Source organism: Clinocottus analis, unplaced genomic scaffold, assembly GCF_023055335.1.
Source record: "Clinocottus analis isolate CAN_PGR_092001 unplaced genomic scaffold, fCliAna1.0.p SCAF_1, whole genome shotgun sequence".
Lineage (NCBI taxonomy): Eukaryota > Metazoa > Chordata > Actinopteri > Perciformes > Cottidae > Clinocottus > Clinocottus analis.
Window position 1 is genome coordinate 5,247,339 of NW_027175820.1, and position 22,602 is coordinate 5,269,940.

At 41.3% G+C, this 22,602-nt stretch overlaps 2 protein-coding genes across 8 annotated transcripts; one reads left to right on the forward strand and one right to left on the reverse strand.

Annotated features, from left to right (window-relative positions):
- Positions 1 to 214: 214 nt before the first annotated feature.
- Positions 215 to 14,160, reverse strand: nr1h3 (nuclear receptor subfamily 1, group H, member 3). Of its 7 annotated transcripts, none has more exons than XM_068577422.1 (12): positions 13,944 to 14,160; positions 12,366 to 12,446; positions 11,632 to 11,833; positions 9,250 to 9,332; positions 8,646 to 8,888; positions 6,777 to 7,043; positions 6,489 to 6,694; positions 5,424 to 5,603; positions 5,029 to 5,128; positions 4,623 to 4,736; positions 4,367 to 4,461; positions 215 to 3,560 (listed from the first exon to the last, which is right to left on the reverse strand). In XM_068577422.1, the coding sequence occupies exons 4-12, from the start codon at positions 9,290 to 9,292 to the stop codon at positions 3,414 to 3,416; spliced, it is 1,395 nt and encodes a 464-aa protein (XP_068433523.1). In that variant the 5' UTR covers positions 9,293 to 9,332; positions 11,632 to 11,833; positions 12,366 to 12,446; positions 13,944 to 14,160; the 3' UTR covers positions 215 to 3,413. The 7 variants fall into 7 exon arrangements, with proteins under 7 accessions (XP_068433523.1, XP_068433547.1, XP_068433499.1 ...); XM_068577446.1 differs by having other exon boundaries at positions 11,637 to 11,833; positions 12,316 to 12,446; XM_068577398.1 differs by having other exon boundaries at positions 12,316 to 12,446.
- Positions 14,161 to 14,654: 494 nt separating this feature from the next.
- arl14ep (ADP-ribosylation factor-like 14 effector protein) lies at positions 14,655 to 21,383 on the forward strand. Its single transcript, XM_068574833.1, has 5 exons — positions 14,655 to 14,817; positions 15,914 to 16,109; positions 17,892 to 18,020; positions 18,828 to 18,868; positions 20,936 to 21,383. Exons 1-5 carry the CDS (start codon positions 14,747 to 14,749, stop codon positions 21,162 to 21,164), a joined length of 666 nt encoding a protein of 221 aa, XP_068430934.1. The 5' UTR covers positions 14,655 to 14,746; the 3' UTR covers positions 21,165 to 21,383.
- The last annotated feature ends 1,219 nt before the right edge of the window (positions 21,384 to 22,602 follow it).

Genomic DNA, 22,602 nt, shown 5'->3' on the forward strand with positions numbered 1-22,602 from the left:
TGACCTAAATTTTAAGATTTTTACTAGCTGCGTTTATACTAGTACCAGTTATGAGACACTGGTACACATATTTTGTACAGCATCCACTCATGGTTTACAATTACAAATAACTATATTATAATAGGGCCCATCTGACACGATCTAAAATTAGCAAATTAATTTTTAAATTATGACCAAATACAAAAAATCTCAAGTGATTACAATTCCAAACACGTCAGCACTACAGCATAGCTTTAATTTATACTGTACATACAAAACAAGGTCTTCGTGAGTTACGAGTATTAAAATAGGTTTGCATTTCTATACATCAACAATGTTTACAGTGTCGCCCTCTGAAGACGGGAAGTAAATTAGATAAAAGATGACAATTACAGTATATACAGAACAATTAACCTTTTGATACCGACAGCTTTAACATAACATGTACACTCAAGAAAGAAAAAGGGTTTTTGTTTCTTCTTGTTTGATAACAGCACACCATGAATCAGGAGACCTGCGGTTCAGTTGGGGCATGTTGGAAAACTCACCCAAATTATACAGAACCTACTTTCTCTCTTTTTTTAAAAAAACAAAAAAAAAAAAACAACTTAATGCTTATTGTTTGGCTAAAGATAAACTGCAAGCAGAAAAAAAACAAAGGATTCCCAAAAAACTAAAATCACTGAAAATGTTGCACACAGATGCTTCTAATATTTATTGACCAGTCATAAAAAAAATACATTAGTTAAGGGTTAGAGGGTTTTAAGAAAATCAATAATAAAATCATTTGAGCGTCAATAAAGTTATGTAATTTTGAGGCAAAAACCGCTCTATACAAAACACGTCACAACACTTCTTTTACTCCGTCCAGACTCAAGAAATTCTTCTGCGTCATTTTTTAGATTACTAGTATTAAGTTTGACTTTTCATCAGGCAACTTTTGTCACACAGCTAAAGACAGGAATGGAACTTAGGATCTTCTCGTCGTTCTTTTAAAAATAAAATAATAAAAAACAGTTTTCAATTGGAGAGCAGGAAGAAAAAGAAACAAACCTTCTCAAAAGTTCTTTTGTCAGGCGTTTCTTGCTTTGGTTGAGAAAGAGGAAGGAAAACCGCTCCGGTTACTATTGTTTTTGTGGCCGGTTATTACAACAAAGAATGAGGAAGAACAACTTCTGCTTCTTTGTGTTCAACCAACCAATAGGTGGCGCTCACCGTGATTTTTCCAGAGAACAGAGACTGACGCAAAAAAGACGGAGTAAAAATTTAAGAAAAATAACAAATCTATTTCATATACTCTAGAATGGCAAACGCAACCAAGGCAGTTACTGCTGACTCAACAATTTAAAAAAAAAAACAGATGTTGAAGAGGGGGTTTGAAATGTCTGCTGTGTAAACCTTTTTTAAATTTAAATTGGCAATTACAAATTCATCAGATCTACAAAAGGTCATAAATTAAAACTAAAATAATATTTAATACAGCCATTATTGGATGAAAAGAGAGACATAGAAATGTAGAAGATTTAAATAAAAAAATGATCAAAGCAATTGATTTGGATCAAATCAAAACTCGGCCTGGCTGCTGGTATAATTAAGAACGTCACGTGTGCCCCTTGTTGTTGCGAGAGTCCTGCGTATTTGTATTTCTATTAATGTTCCATTTCGGTTTATGAAATTTAAAACCCAAATAAATTGCAGCTGCAAATGGTGAAAAAAAAGAAGCAATGCAATTTAGTAAAACGCTTGATTTGAACTTTAACTTGGTAAAAGCCGTGTTCAGACACTTTAAATGGTGAAGCACCTGGAACACACACACACACACACACACACACACACACACACACACACACACACACACACACACACACACACACACACACACACACACACACACACACACACACACACACACACACACACACACACACACACACACACACACACACGATGAAGTCTGGTTTTCAGCCCTAAAACCATTAAATAAACTTGCATGAGCACAAAAATCTCCGTCTATGTTGTCACAAAGTTTATTATAACTCAAGTGTAATGTTTTCTCTGCTCCTCGTTAATAGAGATTTTGGTACATTTGTTTCTAAACAAGGCTTTTCCTAAATCGGACTAGTTAAAGCTGTTGGTGCTCAGTAAGACGCTTCAGATCCAGATAGTTTCCTCCCTGACATTCAGCGTCATTCACACAGTAATATTATTAAAAATAAAAAAGGCAGTCACATCCTCTACATCCCATTCAAGCTGTATGAACGTCGCTTATACATTTGTCACACCATTAAATGCTTAAAAACAAAAAAATCTAAATATAAACCACTTTATAATTAATGAATAAAAAGTACATCTCGCATACACAATAATGACATTATAGGTGAATTTGATTCTTTCCACTTATATATTTAGAAGGTGGGTCACAGAGACGGTAGCTTGACTTCCTTTGTTTTGTTTGTTTTTTAAATAATCTTTACATGGAATTTGAAGACTCGTCAGTACCGCCGATTTCAAGTCACCAGCGCTCTGCGTAAAATAAAGACTTAGTGGCAGCATTAGTTTCCTCTTAATGGGTTTTACTCTCTTGTGCGTTAAGTATGTGATTGTACAATCTGTGTGTGTAAGTGTGTGTTTGTTTTCCTTGTGAAAATAAATATACAATTTACATGAAAGTCAATGGGCATTTAAGAATGACCAACAAAAAGCCCCTTTATGCACTCGGGAGGAAACTAAAATATTCGGGGATCGAAGAAGCCTCTAACGCCCAGAGGTCCATTTTCACGTTACTTTACCTGAGCGACAACGTCGACCGCTTGCCTTTCCTGCACTTACTACGACAGGGACACAGACTATTTGTTGCCAGATCACAACCCACAATGCCACTCGGATGAGCTCCCACTTTAACCCAACGCCAATGAAGTAAACAGCATCGTGTGCGAATGTCTGCTCTTGCTCAACTCTGCATTCATCTCCAACTATTGCACGACTGCAAACAAAACAAAAAGGATATCACTATTTCAACTGAATGTGCAGCTGTGATCCTGACGAACCCGCTTAGATAATAATGGTTAGAAGATGTGACTAGAACTGCACTAGAACTCAGCAAATATCAAATCAAAGAAAACTGGCTAAGGAGCCTTATTATGCTGGTATTTAATAATCGCCATAATCATGTCAGCATCTACACAAGACGTAAAGACAACAAAAAGGCTCAAACTAGGTGTTCATGTTTGTCCTCGTGAACACAAAAAACATGTTGTAGTCTGTTTGAGAGCAAAAGGGCGACGATGCTCTCCTTTTTCTCTTCCTCCCACAAGAGTAAAAAACAAAGAAAAAACAATCTCACTGCAATATCCGATCCCTGACCACACGGGCAGAGAGGAGTCAGTGTTCCTGCCGGTCGCCTGCTCCAAAGAGTGCGACATCGCGGTCCGCAGTCATTCGTTGACGTCCCAAATTTCAGAGAGCAGCGGGGGAAGCTTCTTGTCCTGGAGGCGGAGGGCGAACACCTGCTCCGAGTGGACGCTGCTCAGCGTACGGAGGCTCACCAGCTTCATCAGCATGCGGGGAAACATCAGATGATCCTGGGGGGAAACCATGACAACATGTTAAATGAATAAACAATACTTTCGTAGCCTTCCTGCCCTACTTTGAACCCTAGAACACCAACTTTATGAATAGTAACACCATCATTAACTTTGGGTATATTTTACCCGATATAATGTACCCGATACACCTGCTCAAAATCAGGTGAAAATTAGGGAATGGTCAATAAAACATGATTAAAAATTTAAATAATGGAGTTATGAACTTGTTGTTTGGTCCCCCCATTCCTGGGCCTTGTCCTGTGACAGAAAAAAAGAGAACCCATCCGAAATGTTTCTACCCTCTATCACCAACTTCGGGTATATTTTACCCGAACATGTGTCTGTTGATAAACCAGGGATTGGAGCAGAGAGACACACCCACCTTCAATAAGACACGCCTACCTTCAATAACATCAGTGAGCAGCATAAAGCTACACCAACAAAACTCAGACAAAAGCAACACAATTACAATTACGTAACCACAATCGCACAAGTGAAAATCACCCGACGTTAGTGTTCTTGGGTTAATTTGGACTGCAGCTCTGTTGTCAGTGTCGTGTGCTAAAGTAACACAGCGTTCAAGTCTAAGCATTACAATAGATTCATTTCTCCAAAACATACTTTTTTCCGTGTGGCAAACAACTGATCATACAACTCTTTAAGCCCCTCCTCTCCGGCCTCGGAAAAAAATTAAAAAGTAACCTAATGTAACCGATGTGCCTTTCATGGTGAAAGGCACATCGGGTACCAGGTTGTGCCGACACGACATCGGCCATGAGAGAGGAGAGGTTACGTAAACTCACATTTGGTCTCTTTATCATGATGTAGGAGCGCAGCGCGTCCACGTAGGGTTGCTGCAACCGCTCCACCAGCTCGTGATCCTGCACGTTGGGCCGATCTGAACAGAGATTTACAAGACAGACACTTTTATTACGGATTGTTTTGTTCAAATGCAACAGTAAACACACCCTGAGAGAATCTCCAGGAGCTTCTTCAACTCTTGAATACATTCTCACTTTGAGGATTCTCTGCATTGTTGTGTAGTTTAGGAATTCTGACCTGCAGAAAAGATGTTGATGGCGATGAGCAGAGCATATTCCTCCTCGTCCAGATGCAGGTCGTTCATTCCTTTGGAGAACTCAAAGATGGGGTTGATGAACTCAAACTGCAGCCCTGAGGAGGCAAGTGGGGGACACATGAGAAAAAGACACTCTAAAAAGGAGAACATGCGCTTCTTTTTCTATATTAAAACATATCTCATTTTCAAAATCCAGTATTTATGAGTTTAATATGTTTCATTTAATATTTGATGGTGACTGTCTCTGTGTTGTATGTTTAGACATGCTTTGGTAAGGAAAAAAGAACATTTGCAAATAAAGAAAATAACAGCGTAAAAGACAAAGCAATCAAATGATGCCAGAAATTCATATTCCATAAACATCCAAGAGGAAACAGGTGAACGCACCTGCTTTGGCGAAATCCTCCTTATTATAGCTGAAGTCTTTTAGAAACGTGATGCTATCTATAGCGGGGTTGTACCGCCGAGACGTCTCGAGCAACATAATCTGAGGCAGACGGAGACATCTTAGTGAGTGGAATATTAATACAGACAGAAATCATTTAGGAAGATACTAAGCTTTCCAAACAGCATAACTGAGGAGCAGAACGTCCACCAGTGCTCTCCATTCCAAAATGTATTATGAACTTATTTTGCACATTGCCTGCGAAAACTGCAAATACCATTCCAAAAAATGTTTAAGTCCATTGTTCACGTTGTGGCATTTGTAACAGTCAATGAAGTGTCGACTTCAAACTTTAAGCAGCTATAAGAAACATTTTGCCCGGGAATCATCGACGAACCTCAATGGTTGACGTCTTCAGGAGAGCGATCTGGTCCTCCCTTGTGAGCTCCAGGAAACCAGGAAGCTGCTTTGCGAAGTCCACGATCTCCTGGACCGACATGATGGCGAGCTCGGTGAAGTGGGCAAACCGCTGCTGACGCACTTCCCGGTTCTGCAAGTCCTGACTCTGTGGCCACGGCTGATGGATTCACACACAAAACAATGAATAAATAGAAGGCCCAAAACCACAAAGTAAAAATGTAAACATGTACAAGTAGCATTTTTATTCTGCTCCATCTGCAGACTACGTTTACGGCGTGCCAGCTCGGCTAAAAGTTAATTGTTACAAAACGGGCTGTAGCAAAGTTGTTTAGTTTATCTATCATTATAATAAAAATCTTGAAAATTTGCTACAGCAGGCAATTGTTCAGTAATAAAATAGAATCAATAAGAGTATTGATTTAGCCGAACCAATAAAGAGTATTGATGAGAGAAGTAGCAGTCACAGTACAGAACATCAACCATAGAAACAGCTTCACTAAAAGCATCTCATTATAAATTCTCTCAGTGAAGATTATGTTATTGTCAGTTTTTTTTCTCCACGAGCTGTGATCCTGACAGCACTGAGTCCTAACAATTCATTGTTCACGATCATAAGGATAAGTTTACAATCTGATCATTTTCAGGGAGTGGCTTTGGAAGGAGAACTGATGGGTCATTCTGTTTTGCCAACTTGGCAGGTTTCCTGCTATGTTTAGCAGCTTTTGGAGCTAAAGCTGTGAACACAGGGCTTTTGTTTTTATGTCAGATGATATTTAAAATCCAGTGCACTCTTATTTGCTAGTTTGTCAAGATTACCAACACTATATACATTTTTTTTTTAAAATTGGCTGACTTAATAAATGTCAAGTCGACTGAGCGGTCTAACTCGTCGACTTTCACACGACAACTTTCATTTGAGGTTTTCGTGTTCGACGTCTTTGCTAAATTCAGTACGCCGACTCGGAGACATGGCCAAACGGCGCAATAACTTCCCCGGCTAATAAGACGGGTTCTCGTCCTCTCCTACGCAACGTTCACTGACCGTCACTTTCGGCCGGTCGAGAAACGACCTCTTGTTGCACTGCTTCTGCATGGACACCAGCTTCTCGATCATCTCCTGCTGCTGTGGGTCCAGCGAGACCATCTCCTGCGGCGGCGTGGGCGTGACCACCGCCGATGTGCGGGCCGACTCATCTTCGTGCTGCTTCTTCATCTTCTTCAGTCGGATTTGTTCCTCCGAGAGCACGCCTGCGGGTCAAAGAGGAGACGCTCAGCTCGACCTCGGAGTCGACAGAATGTACTTTATTACATTTATTTAAATAACACTCACACTGCTCCAGCATGCCCGCCTCCCGACACTTGCGCAAGCGGCACTGCTGGCACTTGCGCCGCATGTACATGTCCATCTCGCAGCGGCCGTTGTTCTTGCAGTTGTACGCGGCGCTCTTGATGACGCTGCGTCGGAAGAAGCCCTTGCAGCCCTCGCAGCTCAGCACGTTGTAGTGGAAACCGGAGGCCTTGTCACCGCACACGCTGCACACCTCGTTGCCCAGCATCTTGGGCGCCGGGCCTTTCTTTCTCTTCACCGGCTGCCCATCTGCACACGTTAGAAAAAGAGGGGATGAACCATTTCAAGAACTTTAAACTTTTTCCACCATGAGTCTCAGAAGCTGCAGCGTTTACACAGAGGGTTATTGTGTCCACAGTGGCGTCTATTATTTGAATGAGGAAAAAGATAAGTTCTTCCAGGCAGATCAGTTACAGACAAGCCTGGATGTAAAACATTCAATAGATAACATAACGGCATAGACTGTAAACGCAACGCTAACTTAAGTCCAGAACATTCTGTCATACATATAATGTAATAACGGATTGCATCCAGACATTTTGTTTTGAAATGAAAAGAAATAGTGTTGTGGCTAAAATTCACATGACTACATGAAGTATTCAGCAACTGAGAGAGTTAGCGACATAATATTCACACCAAGCTACAGGTTTATTCAACTCTCTCATACGATCTGATTCCAATTCAACTTCAAAAAGATGCGTCAGAGGTCTGAAATCAACTATACAGGGTTCAACCAATTATATGGGAACTAAGCATTGAAGTTGATTAAAAGTATTTTGTTCACGTCCCATATGAATGTGCAAATGTGTAATAAAAATAAAGAATAATTGCAGGGCTAATAGATAGAAGCACATTAAATATAACTATTGAAATTCAATTGAAAAATCTCATTCTGCAATTAAGATTCTTGGAAATGAGATTTCAAAGAAATGCAAGAGAAACTATGTAATACGAGTTTGGTTTGTCCGGTCTGTAGAAGTTACAATTAAACTCACTGACAGAAACCAACCAGAGCCTGAAGAAGTCAAAGACTGGGAATGTGCTGGAGAACACACTTCATCAAATGTTATGATCACCATTTAACCAAGAGAAATTAAAGTCAGGACTCGAATGTTCACTTTCAGAATGACACACCCAGTGATGTCCAGCTGTCCTTGAATTATGATTGTTGTTGGAAACTACCTGTTTTTCCAGATATGAAACTGGACACTCCCACAAAAAAGGATGTGTGCTATTTGGTTGACCCTTTCCACCACAAAGCAGTTTCGGGGCGTTTTTTGTTTTGTTCCCATCACAATTTTTCTCTCCATGGCCTAGATTTTCACTGCAATATTAAAAAGTCCTGCATCTTTATGGAAACAACACAATCACGGTGACAAAAAACAGGACTCAAAAATGTATTGTGTTGTGTGAAAGTTAGAATGCCATAAATTCATAAAAAAGAAAATTAAAAAAAAGATCAAGTTTAATTTCTCTGTCAATTCATTTTACAAAAATTGGAAAGCACTGGAATATATATAACATTTTGGTAAGAGTCTACGAGTATTACCACTGATGGAGCAATATTTTAAAATTCAGTTTGGCTGCTTTTTTTGATGGAAGCCTTTGTCAAACATGATGTGTTCAAGGACGGTCGGAAAGATACAAATTTCTGCAGTTGTTTTTTTTTACAGCTTCGCGCTCCAACAAATGGTGTTGTTTTGGCGATTGAAGAACCCATGCTTTTCAATCCGGCCGGCTTTTAGGGTTCAGCGAATTAATATATGCTGTATTTATTCTGTTATTTAAATATCCCAAATTTACTGTCAGTTGTGGAGAAAAACATTTCAGCTGCAAGTAGTTCTCTCTCACCTAAGCTGGCAGGTGTGTCGCCTGAAGACGGATCCGGCTTAATGTCGCTCAGCTCTACCGGCAGAGGGCTTCTCATGTCAGTCAGCGGCAGGCCGTTGTGAGGGGGGGCGGGGAAGTCATCTGGCTGGGAGAGGTCAGCCAGCGACAGCAGGCCGCCGTGCTTCATTGCGATGCTTCCGCCGCTCTCCTCAACCATGCAGTCCAGCTGCAGCTCAGAGGCCCCGACAAACACCTTCCTCTCATCTGACGGAGGGGACAAAAAACACATTTGCATTCAAAACAATGTCTCAGCTCATCTCTAACGCAATATGAAGCTGCTACACAACACAATGTAATCCTCACAGGAAAAGAAAATACACTTATATTAGAAGTCAAACAGGTGGAGGCATTCAGGAAACCCATGCATGGTCTTGATTGCAATATAAATCTTTTTTTTGTGCAACATAATAGATGATGGAATAAAAAACCTAGGCTAGAAAGCCTTCTCTGGAGCATGCAAAAGGAAAAGAATGCTAACTTCATGGCGTTTTAAAACTAAGCGTGACTAAACCCCCGTCCGGTTGGATCTCACATACTGGACTAACACAGAAGCGGCTCTTCTTACCATGACCAACATCTGGGATATCAGTCACAGACAGCGTGGACATCTTCTGCACAGCAGCTTGTCATTACGAAATCAACGCGCACCTGCGCGACAAAAGAAACAATAGTACTCCGTTACGGTGGCAAAAGTACAGACATGCGTCTTAATTGGGTGATGAACAGGGAAGGAATGTAAAGTAGAGCTCCTGAAACCGCCTGCGTGAAGAGCGTGTACATTCAGAACGGAAATCACCGTGACGAGAGTTTAAAATGTGTGATCCGCTTCTTGGACAGATCCAAAATCTCAGGACAGATCCAAAATCTCAGAACTTGGAATAAACCCAGGGCCACGAAAATGTGTGCGCGTGGAAGCCGACCGGCTATAAAAGCAGAAATGAAAGTTTGTCATGTGCAACAAATGGGCGCATTTCAGGAAACTGATTCAGCAGACACACATGCCTGGTTCTTGGCTATTCTTAACCCGCCAGCGAGACAGAAACCCCGGGTTTAAAAATAAAGACTTTTTGCAATTTGTTGTGACAAATGGAAAATTAATATAACATTGTATTTATTATGACAACTTCATAACTCTATTACAACAATTGCCAGTTTATGGTGTCAAGCTAACGAAGGCTGTTGCAGTCGACTTCAACAGGTCTTAATGTTCAGAGCTCATTCAACTTTAAGCTCATTTCAGAGGCTGTAGTTGGGGATGCTACATACATACATACATACATACATACATACATACATACATAACAGATAGAAGTGGGGTGGATAAAATTATAGAACACTGAATGAAAAACCTGAAAAATTAAAGTAATTTATTAATGGATTATTACCATGAAGCAGTCCTGCAACAACAAAGAAAGCATCCGTTTTTCTCATCATCATCATCATGATCATCATCATCATGTTGACTGTCTGAGAGGTCCTGCTGCCACTAATGGACATCACCTTTGTACTATAGGCTTATTAGATAAAAAGTGTGAAAAATATATTTTATGAATATGAACAATCTTCCGACTCTTTTACAAAACTATTCAGAACGTCTGAAACTTTCTTTAAAAAACAAAAAACAAAAACATTTGTTTCCTGGATTTACCTTGTTTTCTAAATGTCAGCAATCTGACAGCCGACAGACCATGAATCACTTCAGGGCTTCAGGATGTAATTAATCCATGTCTCATAATTTAGCCTTCAAAACGCACAACCTAAACTTGGTACTATTACCCAACAAGCTTCTTGCTGGTGGTCCCGTTCCTTTCGTGCATGCTTCTTGTTCAGAGACAGAGGATTGGGAACTAAAAACACAGTTTGTATTACGCAACCGTTTCTGATGTCACTTTTTCGTCACAAATAACCCAATATCACTGCGATCACCAACAATGTAAACGTGCTGTGTCAACAGTGGAGCTCAAAAGCTCTAGGCAGCGATATATAAAACTCAATCTCAGGCCCTGCAATATGATACAAGTATTGAAAGTTAAAAGGTATTGGAACAAAAACTTGCCAATGAGATTATTCTGGACAGTCACAACAACACAATCATGCATGAAGGTGGAGCTCAACACCAGACAGATACAAGGAAATAAAAGAACTGGGATTAAATAGGACTTTCCCCATTACCTACAATAAATGCATGAATAAGCCACGATTGCGGTGACAGCCAACTGATAAGCTCCTAGAAACAATAGTAAAGCGGTTGTTGTTGTTCCAGACGTCCAAGATAAAAGCTTTCACACATACGAGGCAAAGTACAAAACTATTTTCATGAACGCACCGATACATTACTTTAATTCTACCATTGTGTATATTCATACATTATATATTGGAATTATAATTTCTGTGTAAGTTTTGACCAATATGTTGAAGAACTAAAAATAAGAGGTTTAAAAGTCGGAACGTAATTCTATTTTTTATCTAAGTTGCTGTACGTTTTATTATTTCAAGAATACATTAAATTAAAATGTATATCCGTCATGCGTTTTACAGAGTGAGGAAAGCAATGTTTAAGTGCAGCCCAATGTTGCCTTACACTTAAAAGAATGAGCCCAGTCTCTTCCACACAGTGAGACAAACAGTTTACTGATTAAACACCAGGATCGGATCGATGCTCACATTGGCCGATACCCTAAGGTATCAGAATCAGGATTAAAAGAGACAAATCGGTGCATTTTTAACCACGTGTGTCTTGAAAATATAAAGACGCAAATTTGCTGGAAAGAAAGATAGAAATCCTACAAGCCAATACCTTTCCATTAAAAACCACAAGCCTGTTACGAGCCTGTTACAAGTCTCTTTGCTGTGGATACCATACAAATTAAAAAAAGACAACATTTTGATACCACGCCTCACGAAGCTCAAGCTAGTTTGCATCAGTGACTGTGACAGTTGGACTGACCTGACCTCTGAAGTCGATGTCTGGTTTATCGTCCGTCCATTCTGCCCAGGAGAGTCCACAACCTCCGCCTGTCGATACCACCGTCGCTGATGGAGAACCCGATGTGCTAGGAGGACGCCAAAGCCCCTGTGACTTATCGGACGGTAATGTAATGACTCGATATCTTGAAGACAGTGAGCAGAGGAAGAAGACGAGTCTCTTTCTACAAAGCCCAATGGGAGACGGGAGGGAAAACAGAGAGGGGAGGGAGGGGTGAGAGAGTGAACACAAGAGGTTACTATTGGTCATTTGCAATGCTCTTAAATCCCCACAGGGCTGTGATGCTCCAGACTTTAAAAAAAAAATAAATTTAAATGCCCATTTTACTCAAACAGCCTCCTCAGGATGACCCCATCTTTTCTCCAGTTGCTTCTAAATTAAACACTGTGGTCCGTGAATCTGCAAAGCTTGATACCATTCAAAGCCCTTTTTTCCTTAATAAAACGATATATAATATTGACCCAGATTTAGAACAAATAAAAAATTCAGACATTAAGGAACCACAGATCAATACATCAAATGTCATGTCGGCACAGCAAGTTCAGTCCAAGCTTGTTGGACTTCTAAAGCTCTGAAGTCCGTCTTACAGACACAATGGGTCCTATACTCAAGAAGTATCGTGTTTTATTGGTCGAACCGACATACTTTAGTCGTAAAGCGTTTCTACTCTCCCTGTGAGCTCATGTCTTCCTCACGTTGATCTCTCTGTACAAGTCCAATGTCCCCTGCATCTTATCAGCCAGTCACCTTTGTCCGTGAGCGTGTTCCCTGAAAAGCTGAAAATGAAACGAAACGCACCAACCAAATCAATAAAGCACTGAATGGCACCAAAAGCCTCTTTTTTTTCTTCAAAGTTCTCTACAGTTTACAGTAATCTCACCTACTCTCCCGTTACAGAAAACAGGTTTAGTCATTATAATCTTCTTCAGTCAATATTACATTTTAGCATCAAGCTTAAAAGAGAAGATGCGGTCTTAACGAGTCAAACTAGTTTCCTCCATCAGAATTCATAATTCAATCAAATGTATGTGCCACCACAAAATAGATAACTGATCGCACAAGCAAAGGTAAATGTAAAGACCGATTTCAGATTGTTTAACAACTATTGCAGATCAATTACTCAATTCACAGCAAATTTATCAGCACAAGTTAGATGACCATTTACACAATTTCGTCATTTTCAAAGGACTGGTTCCAGCTCCTCAAATGAGAACGTTTAAAGTTTTCTTGAGACTGTTTGACGCAGGTTGGAGTAAAAAAAAAAAAAAAAAAGCAACTTTCACATATAAACGTTGGTGGGTCATTTATGACATTTTTCTGACTTTAAAAAGACCAACACGACACTGTCGCAGTTCTAGCACTTTGCCAAGTCCATCGGCCAAAAGCCTGAATACAAATTAAACAATGTCAGCGACCACGTTGGCAGGCCAGTGATCGTGAGAAAGACGCGTTCATAAACGCCTCCCAGGCGGTGATGATAAAAACGCGGATCAGGTTGACTGAGTGGGAAACGTCCCTTTCTATTATTCTCAAAAAGGGGACCAACGGATGTCACAAAAGTGGACTTTCCTTACTCAGCAACAACTTGGTGTGAAAGCAAAGAGTCAGTGCTTTCAGGAGTCACAAAATGAGTCAAAGTTCCCACACAAACCCAGTGATGAAGAAGAACTGCACTCCTCTTTCACGGCCCACCCAGATGATTTCACTTCTCCTGACTGGAGACCCTTGTTAACGCTGGGGAAGCTCTGCTGGGAATTAACCGCACAACTAAATAAACAAAAAATGATTACAGGTGCAGAATATGTCACGTGTGTTAAGTTACACCCCATGAAAAGAAGACTACTCAGGCAAACACCGTGTAGGTGGACATTTAAGACGCTGCAACAACATGTAACAAAAACACTGTCACATGTCAAACGCGCGTTAATTTCACAATCGTGTTGTTTTACGACATGTCACATCTCGGCAAAAAAAACAAAAAAACAACACACATTTGGCGAGTTTCGCGTCGATACTGACGAGGTTTGCCTCTCGTTTAGGCCACAGACCCGGTGCTACAGTTAGCCGACCTTCAGTTTACCGACAAAACAAACGGCGACGACGTTCAGACGCAACGTGCGTCACCAGCAGTTGGCTCGCAAACCCCGTACAGGTGGCGGTTAAAAACGTGAAGTAAGATTAGCTCCAAAGTCAAAATCCAAACCAGGCCAATATCGGTCGCTATAACACCCCCGCACTCGACAGCGACACCCTTTAAAACAAGTTCAACTCACCGAGCGAACGTCACATAACGGCTACGGCAACAAGCGATTAAACCGGGGGCTGGAATCAGTTCGCTTTTGCCAGAGACGTGGCTAGTTTGCAACTATCTCTGCTTGTTAGTCGGGGGGACGCTGCTCCGTCCGTTGGTGGCTGTTGACAGCGGCTCTGACAACCGGAGAGCTAGCATGTTAGCTCGCGAGCCAGGACAGCGGAGTTATGTCACGTGATTCGGCGGCTCCGAGAAAGCGGCGCGCGCAGCGGGAAGCGGATTTCAGTACTCAAATGAGGTTAAAAGGCCCAGTGGTTGGTCTCGCAGGCAGCTGACAGTGGAGGAATTGACTTTACTATACTTAATTGTAATTTTGAGCAAAATGCACTCATAAAAAGTATTATGTTCATAAAGAATGGTTCTTGTCATTATTCGTACATATTATGATTGGATCATTATCGCCATATCTTCATCCGTACATCGGATGTGTCAATCATATAAATATATCCATTGTTTCGCATGTAGATTGTGTGAGGACCTTTTTATGATATTTTTATGGTGTTGTTTATTAAAGCTTGTTCTGATAACTGGAATATAAAGCTCACGGTTACTCTCTATCTTCAGCAATGAGGACACCCCCACTAGAGGGCAGCCGCTTTCGGTACAAAACCGGAAGTTTAAGCGGAGCCACATTTCAATTCCGTCGAGGAAGAAATTATAAAAAATAAAAAAAAACACCCAAAAAACGATAACAAGCCGCCACTGGTCTGTTCGTTTTTCCTTGCATTGTTGTTTCTTCACAAATAAACTGCAATCCTTGGCACCATGCCCGTCATCTGCGCTGCAATAGGCTGCAACAATAAGTTCGTCAAAGGGTCGGAAATCAGATTTTACAGGTAAGTTTTCACCGGTTTAACGGGTGGAACCAACGATTTAACAACCGCAAACTTCATGCAAAAAGTACAACAGAGAAACCGACATTAATAAATCTGCATTCAGGTTACTATTTGATATGAAATCTCCTCCAAGGCAACATTAAAACAAGTCGCTCCTCGGTTGTATAACTTGATGCACGTGCGTTAATGCTATTCCTGGCAAGATGAGCTATAATAACCGTATATATTTATTTACCGATACAACTATGGCATTACCGTCCATTATGACACAATACCACGTCGTGCAATTAGTGAGCTTAAACATTTGCCTGTTATAAAAACATATTTGTGGCTAAATTGACCTGAAAGCAAAGTTTTGTTATAATAGCCATATGCAAATATATATATATATATATATATATATATATATATGTATATGTATATATATATATATATATATATATGTATATGTGTGTGTATACATATGGCTATATATAAATATATATATATATATATATATATATATATATATATATATATATATGTATATGTGTGTGTATACATATGGCTATATATATATATATATATATATATATATATATATATATATATATATATATATATATAGCAGCTATGAAAAATATCAAGTTGTAATACAACTACAATACATAGTAAAGGTCGCCTGTTGTGGCATCAGATGACAAAGTGATTGTCTCATATAAAGAAAGTAATCAAAAAGGATGTGCGACTATTGGCAGACAAGAAGAGACTGAAACAGGATAGCTATATATTACTACACTGAAACAACACACAAGGTGTAAGAAAATAAAATACTTGCAACTTAACATTTGTGCAAAGACAGAATTTACTGGGAGGTTAACGAGAGGCAACTCAACATAGAGAAGAGGTGTGTGTGTGTGTGTGTGTGTCATATAATTGTTTTAAACATACTCTGAATTTGTTTATCAAGTATTGTGTAATTGTTATTATCTGCTTTGGCGCACGGTTTTCTGTCAGGCTGTTGGCTGTCATGTCATTTCAACAGGTGCGATTGGAAGTCTCTCATCCTGCTGCCTGGTTAGCAACCAAACCACCTCTTCTGTCTTCTGTGCACCAGGTTCCCACTCAGCAAGCCTCAACTCGCCGGCAAATGGGTGAACAGCCTGGCGATGAAAAACTTCATCCCCACCGCCAACACCTGCCTCTGCTCGGAGCACTTCCGGGCCGACTGCTTCAGGGACTACAACGGCAAACAGTTCCTGAGGGAGGACGCGGTGCCCACCATTTTCACCCAGGGCCATGATTCATCAAAGGTGTTGTGTGAACGCCTCCTTTTTTAACCGTTGGTTTTCAGTCCAAACAAGTCTTCCTGGTTGAGCTTCAGTGTCGGGTCGTGCATTTTCTGCTAAGGCCTTTTCTGCTGTCTCCTATCGTTAATAAAAACCACACTGTGGAGGCGGGGTTGGCTCAGCTGCAGAGGGAGCTGGGTGATTGTGTGGTTCAGGGAACATGTGCCGAGATGAGGTGTAATCCATCTCAGCTGGGGGCAAAAGCAAATACACACAAATGTGTGTGTGTGTATGTCACCTCGTTAAAACAGGAGTAGCGTCTTAGAAACGGGAGAGAACGGGGAACAGAGGCGACGTAGCTGCAACAGCTGTTACAGTCGGAGGAGAAGACGAGCGGGCACGCGAGTCTGGGATGAAAGTTCATCAGCTGTTGATGAACTTCCATTCATCAACAGCTGATGAATGAAAGTTATTAAGAAAGCGCAAATCCTGGCGTGTTGCCCTTTGTGCTGCCCAGGACTCACGGGGGTAACGGAGGTTCGTTACAAACATCATAGACACATTAAGACAACGCTATTGCAGATGTAAAAATACAAAGCAGTTGACTCACCAGATGCTGCTCACTTAAAGACAAAGAATATCCGCTTCTCTTTGTTAGAAACAGTTCAATGATGCCTTTGTACAGTTTATCGGTGCGTTTCAGTCCCAGGAACGGGTCCTTCTCGATGGCCATGCATGCAAGTGAGGACAGTCGAGTCTCCCGTTTTAGCGCGGAAAATGTCCGAGACTCGACAGCGGCGGTTGCTATTAAGATCGTCACCACCAAACATGCCCATAACCCTGCGTGAGAAAGGCGTCTTCAGTAAATCCACCAGCAAGTCCATTTCTCCTCTTCCTTCAACCATTGAGTGTAAAAAAAACAACTAATAATGTCTTAACTTCTCTGACTACTACTCATTTCAATTCAATTTTGTTTAGCCCAAAATTACAAATACAAGATTTGCCTCAGAGGGCTTTACAATCTGTACACATGACATCACTGTCCCAGTACCTCACATCGATCAGGGAAAAACTCACCCAAATAAAGACAGTAAAAACCCTTGTACAGGGAGCACCAGCTCCAGACATCCATGGTCCATGGAAACTTGAGGCGAGGAAGCACAGAGGCTCCTGGAAAGGAGTGGAGTTAGTAATGCGCATTGAAAGACAATAATATATCCAGAAGGAGAGAAAAAATGAGGGGAAAGGAGATGAGAGAAAGAAGAGGAGGAGCTCAGTGTATCCTAAAATGCCCCCCTACTGAGTTCTACTAGCAGCCAACTAACTTTCTGTTGACAGAAGTCAAGCTGTCCCACTGACCAATCATATGTCCAGTGCCAGTTTGCTGGTCAAAGACTACACCCAGCATGTCAAACTAAAGATCTGATTGGTTGAAGACTTTGACAATCACGACAAAACCCCGGTTTACTTTAATCTGCAAAGGCCAGCTTGAATTGCTCTGCTTCCAGAGAGACAGAGGGGAGAAATCTGATTGGATAAGAACTCTCCTTAAAAAACCTGCACTGGGAGCAGCGCTGCAGGCCAACAGAGGAAGACAGGAGCAGTGCAATGACAAATATTTCTAATACATGTAGTGTATCTGTGAAAAAAAAAGAATGATAAAATAGCTATAACTTTGTGACTCTGTTTAGGCCTGCAGAGAAGGCTTAGCAGGCCTACCACTGATATCTATCTATATACATATACACACACACACGCGCACTCACACACACACACAAATTGACTCAATATCTAAATGTCCCCCAGATTGAACTTCGTAAAAGAGGGGTGGTACCGAAGGAGGCGGTGGCTGTGAGTCCAATCGGAACACAAGCGGACAAAGACAGAGCGAGAGAAGCCGTCAATCTACGCAGAGAAAAGAGAGGCGGCATGAGGGTGAGTTGTCTGTTTACCGTTTTAAAGTATCGGACTAGGGGTTTCTGCTTTGCCTTGCATGCAAATATTTTTGGAAGGGTGACTTTTCAATAGTACATTGGGTAAAAAAACAAACATTCAATCAGTAAAACGACACACAAGCTAAAAAACTGGCCGCAATTGCACACCGCCACCCCTACGAATACCGTTAACCCTTCCTCATTACTTTATTGTCTTTGAGGTCGGGGAATTTCTGCATGAAGACCAAACATCACAATAACATACATTAACACTTGCAAACATTAGCCTGAGTTCCAGAAATTTTCAGGAATAAATCTCAACACACAAACGCAGAAAAGATGAATGACACACAGACAAACGCGTCTAATAATGTTTGTTACAAAGTGCTTTAAAGTCCGCTGTATGTTTGTCTGAGTAATTAAGTAATTAACAACTGCAGAGCATCGCAAAATATTTAGTTCCAAGATTGTATATATGGGTATATCATTTTTTTATGTCAGAGTAAATATACATTTATAGTTGATCAGACTCCAGGGATTTTAAAAGTTGCATCTGGTGCAGTCTAATGTGTGAAAATGTAAAAGGTAGTTTTTTTCAGAGGAGACGACATTCTCCAGCATCCAGTGGTTCAACTGAATCATTAAATGTCCCACTAGCATTAAAACACAATCTGGCATTTTTCTTTTTCCTTAGATGCCTCTTTTGTACTTGTGATTAACGTCTCTTTAAAACATGCAGAAACTATTATTGGGGATCATTTGCGTTGGCTACCAATTTATAAAATGTTTTTTGTCTCTTTTGTCACAGGGTGGACGAGGAGGACGCGGAGGAAAACAACCAATTGACAGGTGTGTGTTTGTGTGCGTGTGTGTGTGTGTGTGTGTGTTCTGCTGAACTGTAAGATAGAAGCATTTCTTCTCTGCTATTCAGTGGATGTGTGTCCTTGTCCTTGAGCTCGAGATGGTACATGTGCTTCGTCTTTGTGATGTGGCCAACGCACGACTTCTGTTGTGAAACACAGAAAAGTATACACAAAAGGAAAAAAAAGGTCGTACATCTCTGGGGTTATAATGTTCCCCGTGACGCACTTCTCTTCTCTTTGCAGCGTCTGTACGCCGAGATGTTCTCGGCTCCTGTACAAGACAGAAAAATGGAGTCACATCTAAAATCAAAGAGCAAATGCTGAGTTTTCTACATTGAACAGTTAAAAATCCATCTCTGGAGAGGCATATTCGTACACTTCTCAGCCCAATGAACGAAATAGAATGAAGTGTTTGATTCTCAGTGGAGGTTTTGCTGTTTGCATCTTTTCATATAATTTCTTAATACAGCTTCTACTGAAGTGTTTTGTCTCCTAAAGAAAGTCAATCGTGTCAAATAATTAGTGTCATGATTGATTTCTACATTTAAAAAAACAAATAACTAAAATTTTCAGTAACGTTCCAAACATTGGTGACGATATTGGCCGCGTTTCCCAGATTTGTTAAGATGCTCTTAAGCGCTAAGAGCTTCTTAGGAGTGCTCTTAAGACCACTGTGAAAGAAGGACGTGTTTCCCAGAGTCGTTCCCAGAGTCGAAGGACATGTAAGATCAGTCTGACCCACTCTTAACAGCCTTCTTAGCGACCAAACGCTCACTGCGGCCGAATACTAAAACCATGCGTAATGATGAATGTGAGCCCACAAGAAAAAGAAAAGAAAAAGAAAAGAAAAAACATATAAAAATAAAGAATTGCCCATGTGTTCCTGTAGCTACATAAATAAAAAGAATCATCATTACTATCACTTATAGCATTTTCACACACATTCGGCATCTGCATATAGGTTTACATTAGCTATAAAAACATCAACAACCCTGTGGCATTTCATAGATATCAGGGAAACTGACAGGTGTAACTGAACTCGGCTGGAACCTCATCAAGAGAGGCTCCACGTCGAAAGGCGTTGCTGAAGTCCACGCACGTGAGACACCACGGCTGCAATACAGCATATTCTCGCTGCTAACCAACAGCGTCGCCGTGCGCAAAGCCAGATAGTTTACATGAATGCATATGTGCGTCAGCTCTTCTCCCCACTCGATGTGCTGTCGGACCAAGTTGTCCAGTCCAAGTACCGGCTTCCCCGTGTGGAGATCCAACGCCTGCGTTTTTACGCAGTGGGGAGCTTCCTGGAGGTGGTGGGGGGACGGCACCGGCCTCAGCGAGGCATCGGTTTCACGGAGTGTGACAGCCGTGACACCGACCCTCCTGCACATCAGAATGCCCACCACACGGCACGAGGTCCGCCAGGTCTACCGTGGATTTCATGCCAGCTGCGATCCCCCGAGTGGTTAGTGTCGTGGATGGCGCACACGCACGCACGCGTAACTTCATTGCACCTGTGTGTGGGGACCACAGGTTGTTGTGTGTGATTTATGCGCTGATAAAGTGGTGGGTGATTGATTTGCCTGGCATCGATTGATTTAGTTTCAGCAACACGGGGGTGGACAGCTCCCAGAGCTCCTTACAAAGCTTCTTCAGCAGGATCTTAAGAACGCGTCTGGGAAACACTCGTATCTTAGCGCTCCTTCTTAGCCAAACCCATCTTATGTCCTTAAGAACGATTGAATCTGGCAAACACGGCCATTGTCGTTTCTACTTTTACTCCTCTGGCCTTCCTGCTTGTTTGTTGAGTAGCACATCTGTCCTCAGGGGGCGCAGTAGAGCACATTGTCTCTCAAGGATATACAAAATGAGTGTGTGTATTCTGAGTTATCGCCACTCCGAATGCATAGGGACCTGGAAGTTAATGTGCCATCAGATGATGATGTCGACAACAAATCAACAGCTGGAGTAACTTCCCAATCTGATGGTGTCGATCCGGTAGGATCCAGTGCGGTTGTCCTTGAAGCTTGATGAGTGTGTTTGGTCCCCACAGACAGGCTACGGGGGCCAAGAGCCGAGTGTACGACAGCAAAGGCCAACTGATCTCCAACAACAAGGACATGTGTGACTGCCTGGACGTGGACTGCATGGGCTGCTTCTACCCGTGCCCCGACTGCGGCTCGCGCAAGTGCGGCGTCGAGTGCCGCTGCGACAGGAAATGGCTTTACGAGCAGGTGGAGGTGGAGGGCGGAGAGATCATCCGGAACAAGTTTGTCGTTTAGGAAGCGGCGGGCGAGCAGAGGCCAAAAACGCCTCTGCTTTTTAGCTGCCGTTCAAAACTGTGATTTTCTGCCTGTGGTAGAAAGTTTTCTGCTGGATGTAAATACATGATCTGCTTTCCTTTTTGAAAGTTCTTGTTTTATTTTGTTCTTTATTTATATTTTGTTCTTCCTCAGTTGGTTTTATTGTGACCTTTTTGAATAACAAAAGGAGTCATATGTTCATGCATCATTTTGTTTTTAAAAAAAAAGGAAACAATTACAATTTTTTTTTTTGTGCATAACTTTTGAATTTTAAGCAAGCATACATGTGTTTTTTTTTATTATACTCAATAAAATTTTAACGTTTATCAAATCCTTCATGTTTTTTCATATTTGTAGCTTCAACATGCAACACATGCATGTAATTGACTGATTTAGTTTTAAATGTTTGGAATATTCATCAGTAGCATATGAATTATTGAGTTCTTTTTGAGGTCACGGTGACCTTTGGCCACAAACTTTAATCAGTTCTTCTTGGTGGAGGTTTCGCTCAAGGTGTTCCTGAGATATCTCGTTTACGGGAATGAACCATTTGTCCAGTACCGTGGCCGACCATAGGGGGCGCAGCAGGGAGGCGATGAAGTTGACCTGTGAACGTTTATAGATGGCTACCATTTCAGAACGGAGTGTTCCACATGTAAGGGACTGGTATTTAAAGTACAGCTAGATGAGGAAGGTCCTTTAGGCCCTGCATTGCTTAATGAGATTAATTAGATTTAAATAATTGTGGGCGTGGCTTCATAACGATGGGATTTCAAGCCTTTTTGGTCAATCTCTTTTCTTGCTTTATCTTCACTTAAACATTTTCGGGGGGTTTGATTGTCACTGTTCATCTGCAAAAAAAAAAACGCTAAAAAGATAACGTCAGATGAAACAATGTTTTGTTTTGTTTCATTTCAAAGAAAAATGGTTTCGACACTTGATAAGAGGAAAAACTCAGACGATCTCCAGCTTGAAGGCCGTGCACGAGCAGTTTCCACCTCGGGGCGGCGAAGTTAAATCAACAGAATGAATCAGAGGAATTAAAGTGTCCGGGGTGAAAACCTTTAGTCGTGAGGCCGTGGTGTGTTGGGGGGAGGTAATCCCTCCTAAATGACAGCAGACCCTTCATTCTATTATGAGTGTCATAATAAAGCATCGCCAGTGCAGCGCTATACGGAGGCCTTTTGATAAAGACCTTAATTAAAGCGACGGTACGGTCATCCCTTTTTTTTTTTTAAATGTAATTAATTTCTACTTCAGCTGGGTCATTATTTCTTGCCCGTTTATCACAGACTGGACACACTTAGGAGGACCCCACACACACACACACACACACTGACACACACACACACTGACCAAAGGCAGTAGACGAGCAGTGTGACACAGCAGTTCATCACGCTGGCAAAAGAAAGAGTTG

Bases quoted from the DNA above. Each gene is read 5' to 3' on its own strand.
- nr1h3 (XM_068577406.1), bottom strand. From the start codon at position 9,292: ATGTCCACGCTGTCTGTGACTGATATCCCAGATGTTGGTCATG. The intron at 5,129-5,423 runs GTTCGTCGATGA...CGTCTGCCTCAG, and splicing joins TGAAGACGTCAACCATTGAG to ATTATGTTGCTCGAGACGTC. The intron at 4,737-5,028 runs GTGCGTTCACCT...TTGCCTCCTCAG, and splicing joins GGAGGATTTCGCCAAAGCAG to GGCTGCAGTTTGAGTTCATC.
- arl14ep (XM_068574833.1), top strand. From the start codon at position 14,747: ATGCCCGTCATCTGCGCTGCAATAGGCTGCAACAATAAGTTCGTCAAA. The intron at 16,110-17,891 runs GTGTTGTGTGAA...AATGTCCCCCAG, and splicing joins AGGGCCATGATTCATCAAAG to ATTGAACTTCGTAAAAGAGG. The intron at 18,869-20,935 runs GTGTGTGTTTGT...TGGTCCCCACAG, and splicing joins GGAAAACAACCAATTGACAG to ACAGGCTACGGGGGCCAAGA.